The 5209-nt window shown below is 28.5% G+C and overlaps 1 protein-coding gene across 1 annotated transcript in view; it reads left to right on the top strand.

Moving 5' to 3' along the window:
* LOC106474173 (ribonuclease P protein subunit p30-like) overlaps positions 1-1468 on the top strand; it is a 19371-nt gene extending 17903 nt beyond the window's left edge. Inside the window, exon 10 of the mRNA XM_013934864.2 lies at positions 347-1468. Within this exon, the coding sequence (XP_013790318.1) occupies positions 347-552 (206 nt within the window). The 3' untranslated portion in view covers positions 553-1468. The remainder of the gene's footprint in view (positions 1-346) is intronic.
* Positions 1469-5209: the final 3741 nt, after the last annotated feature.

Raw genomic sequence — 5209 nt, 5'->3', positions numbered from 1 at the left:
AGGGAAGCAACTTTTCATGTCCTGAGATAACCTTTCATTAATCATGAATTTATATAACTTCTGTTCAGGGGACAGGTACTCCAGCTAGTATAATAGACATCATTAGAATATTTGGAAACACCAACTTAATAGAAATTATTTTTTTGTTTGTAGCATGCATAGTAGTTTAAATTATTATATTACAGTATTGAATAATTCTTGCCAGAAAATTCTCTACACATTAAATATGTTAATGATACTGTTTTGCTAATTAAATTTAATTATTAAATAGACGTTTGTTTTGGGCTTGATTAAAAAGAACTTAAAACAAGAAAATCACATAGTGTTTTACTGGTGTACATTCTAGTGTCCAGGAAATTACCAGGAAAAGGAGTGTTATTCATGGGAGGTGCGTCCCAGCTTCAGCCATCAGACCAGTGGCTATTAAAGGCATGCAAAATGCCCACTACTGGACAAGAAGTTGTGAGTAGTGAAAAGAAAAGCACAGTGTCCATTACCAGTGACTGTAGTATTGTCACAAAACAGAAGAAGAAGAAAATTAGACTTTCATAAGCAATAACCTTTACAAGAAAAAAAAATTGGTAATAGCCAACTTAAGCATTCTTTTCTGAAGCCTACAAGCAACTGGTGCATATACTTCCTCTACCAGTAATATACATTTATTGTACTGAAGACAGTTGGATGCTGAAATGAGTCACTTCTGTTAAATCCTTCACAACATGTGTTGATAACGAATGTAAATTATGTATTGACTTGTGAAACTTCAGATTATGCACTGAACATTTGCTTTTGTAAAATAAGTTTGAGTGCATAAAATTTCATTATTATGAATTGTTTCAGGAAAAGGTTTTACTGGCCAATGCTGATGCAAAAAGTTTGACACAGTGTCCCCACCCTTTTTTTTTCGTTCATTCTTTGAAAAATAACAACCGAGTATAACTTGTATCATCCCATTTTACAATATTGGAATTTATTCAACAAACTTACATATAAATCACTTCAAAAGAGAGCAGTAGCTGATTTGCTGTATTCAGTGGTCACCTATTTATACTACTAGTCTACATTATAAAACTTTTCTTTTTTAGATCTGCAAGTATCTGTGTTATGTGACATAAAAGATCATGGTTAAGAATTATTTTTTGGTAAATCACTTTAAAGAAATTTTATGACTGAAAAATTAAAAGATTAATATTTCAGAAATCTGTTTGAGAAAAGATTCCTTGTTTGGTGGTAGGATTGTAATCTCTTGATTTAAACAAGATATAGAAGCGATATCCTCATCTGACCATGGATCATTTGCCAACCAAGAAGTTGCAAGATATCAGTAGCAGAAATGTGAGAGTTGGACATTTCTCATATCAAGTCCTTTCTTAAATTTTGAAAAGAATTGAAAATGTATGAGAAGGCCAGTTTCTGTTTTATAACAGATTAAAAAGTTTTGCTCAAAACAAACTCTACCTCATGTCGGAAAACAATCGATTGATAACAAAAAAAAATAAAAATAGTGCAATTAACTTCACTCCTATATGTATAGTAATCATTAATATTTGTTATAAATAATTGAGGCCAAAACCTTGTGTTAGATTTATTTTTATTTGTGTTGTTTAGAAACTACATTAATTAATAACCATTACAGCTTCAACGTGGTGATCGATAATGATCTGAAAGACTACTAAAACATTTGAGCTATGCTCTATAAAAATAATCATAAAAAACAAAATTCATATATTTGTAATAAATCATCTAAGAAGAATTATCCAAGTAGCAGGTGGTCTTGTAGAACTGTATACTTTAAAAGAACTTGAACACAAACCAGACACTAGGGGTAGATGAATAACATCATTATTAATATGTATAACAAAAGTGAAGGAATAATTAAACTAGTTGTTTCAAAATGGTACATGTGGTGATCTGCTTGTTTAATATTTCACATAAATAAACTAATATTAGTATTAAGAATTGGTTTACAATAAGCATCTCATTTAATTGCATGAAAAATGTCACCAGTAAATACTTTGTTAGTTTGTAGTTATAACTACCCAATTAAACAATTGTGTGTTACATTATCTAAAGTTGAAATATATAATTAGATAAGGTGAGAAAAATATTACATAGTGTTCATATACAATAATAATTATTCAATTAAACAATTGTGTTGCTTTTAGCATAATGCATTATTTAAAGCTGTAATATACAATTCAATAAGGTGAGAAAAGTAACTATTACCTGTAAGGAAAACTGTATTTTTTTCCACCTGATGAAATAGTTTTAATATTTTGAACATAAAATCGGTGTGTACAAATATAATTCATATTGTTACTAGAATACTTTGTTTTCCTCAGTACATTCAACGATATTAATAAATCACAAAACAAGCAACTTAATAACCTGTTGATTTTCAGGAGATAGATCTTTCTTCATCCCTGAAAAATGGTTGGGTTTTGTTACTTTCCACCAAAACATACTAAATATGCTCACCTGCTACTTCTGCCCCAAATTATAATAACATATTTTTAACAGAAATAGTACCACATCATATGCAGACCCAATTGGATTTACAATTCCCAACTTGTGTTTTATTGGAAAAATCCACTTTTCACACAATGAAACTGATGTAATTGGTGTATTTCCTGATGAACCAATAAAACAATTAGCAGATAGTCCATATATAGGAATAAATCAATGATCATCAGAAATCAAACTTTAAAAAAATCTTATTTAAAGTAAGCCATAGCCAATTCTTTAATATTACACTGATCACATTTTTTAAACCTCTATATTTAATTATAATTGAAATGTATTGTTATTAGAAGTACTACAAAAGTACAAAACACATTGATTTTATTTTATGATCTCTTATTGCACCACCTAATATCCATATTTCTTTTCTAAGTTTGACGGAAAACATTTTCTGATTCTAATAAACGTACCCCTATCCACAGTTTTCTAAGACATCTTTATTTTTAATATTATTACCAAGAATACAATTGGATGAACATTTATTTAATGTCTTATTAAATGTGTTTTGTAAATATATCAATATAAATCATTGATGTACATAGCAAAAACTTTAACAATACACAGCGGGACATTTAACATATAATAAATATATATCATGTGAATCCATTCTTGATTGGATTAGGTTTCAATATTATTTTAGTATGATCGTTAAGATGAAGGCCACAGGGGCTGAGCACCACAAGTGTGTGTGGAATGGGGGGGGGGGGGGTGTTTATTTTGTTCCAGCTAGGAAGTAACACTGTAAGCTGCCCCAGCCACCACCACAATTAGAAGACTATAGAAGGCAACAATTTTGATTAAATTAGGTTCTAAAACTGTTAATCATTTGCGATCTACAGAAAATCACAATTGTAGAATATAATATTTAACCCCTAGGCTCTTAAAGCAAACTCAACATTTTCCTCAACTGGCGACATATAAAATTGGATACACTGAATGTAGAATACCTTAGTTTCTTCACACACAACCTATTATAATGCATTCTAGTATAATTCAGATTACCAGAAACATATGGTCAGAAGTGACCCATCTAAATCTCATGCGAACAATTTAAAGAGCACACCACCATTTATGTCTGACACATTAGTTAGCAAAAAGAAATACAATGAATATTGTAGAAGCAATTTCATGAAAAAAAATGTAATTAAGAAAATATTTTGTGCACAAATCATTAAAATTTTTCGTATGTAAAGCCTCCATTTAAATACATCTAACCCAACTTTCTAGACCTTACCTATGCTATTTCTGTCTTAGAAAAATTCTACATTAAGGCCAAACTACCAATTACAAACAATGGCATACTGTTATATGCTACATAATGAACTTAATTTTCACAGCAATTTAACATTCTGCCAGCCAAATGTGTAAAGTTCTAAATGTGATTATATTATTAAATACCTGTTAGTAATGATCACTTTTTCAACATGACCAGTTTCTATTGTGGGTTAATCTTACTTGGAAGGAACACACTATTTAACAAAAGCTGCTTGGCCTAAATCAGCACTATTTGAGAATATATACGCACACAGACAAAAAAAAAAGTGACCATCACATTCTATTACAATCGGATTATTTATATAAACTTCTGTTTATGTCTTCCAGTGGCACAGTGATAATGCTAGAAACTGGGTTTTGATACCTGTGGTGGGCACAGTATAGACAGCCCATTGTGTAGCTTTGTACTTAACTATGAACTTCTGTTTATTGATTCAATCAACTAATATTAACTGTTTATTGATTCAATCAACTAATATTAACTGTTTATTGATTCAATCAACTCTATTATTAACTTTATTGATTCAATCAACTATTATTAACTTTATTGATTCAATCAACTCTGTTATTAACTGTTTATTGATTTAATCAACTATTATTAACTTTATTGATTTAATCAACTCTATTATTAACTGTTTATTGATTTAATCAACTCTATTATTAACTATTTATTGATTCAATCAACTATTATTAACTGTTTATTGATTTAATCAACTCTACTATTAACTGTTTATTGATTTAACCAACTCTACTACTAACTGTTTGTAGATTTAATCAACTCTGTTATTGACTGTTTATTGATTTAATCAACTCTACTGTTAACTGTTTATTGATTTAATCAACTCTATTATTAACTGTTTATTGATTTAATCAACTCCACTATTAACTGTTTATTGATTTAATCAACTCTACTATTAACTGTTTGTAGGTTTAATCAACTCTACTATTAAATGTTTGTAGATTTAATCAACTCTGTTATTAACTGTTTGTAGATTTAATCAACTCTACTGTTAACTGTTTATTGATTTAATCAACTATTATTAACTGTTTGTAGATTTAGTCAACTCTACTATTAACTGTTTATTGATTTAATCAACTCTATTATTAACTGTTTATTGATTTAATCAACTATTATTAACTGTTTATTGATTTAATCAACTCTATTATTAACTGTTTATTGATTTAATCAACTCTACTGTTAACTGTTTATTGATTTAATCAACTATTATTAACTGTTTATTGATTTAATCAACTCTATTATTAACTGTTTATTGATTTAATCAACTCTACTGTTAACTGTTTATTGATTTAATCAACTCTATTATTAACTGTTTATTGATTTAATCAACTCTTATTAACTGTTTATTGATTTAATCAACTCTATTATTAACTGTTTATTGATTTAATCAACTCT

The sequence above is a fragment of the Limulus polyphemus genome, unplaced genomic scaffold (genome assembly GCF_000517525.1).
Source record: "Limulus polyphemus unplaced genomic scaffold, Limulus_polyphemus-2.1.2 Scaffold6910, whole genome shotgun sequence".
NCBI classification, from domain to species: domain Eukaryota; kingdom Metazoa; phylum Arthropoda; class Merostomata; order Xiphosura; family Limulidae; genus Limulus; species Limulus polyphemus.
The sequence above is the reverse complement of the archived record's forward strand: the minus strand, read 5'-3'. Positions and strand labels throughout refer to the sequence as shown.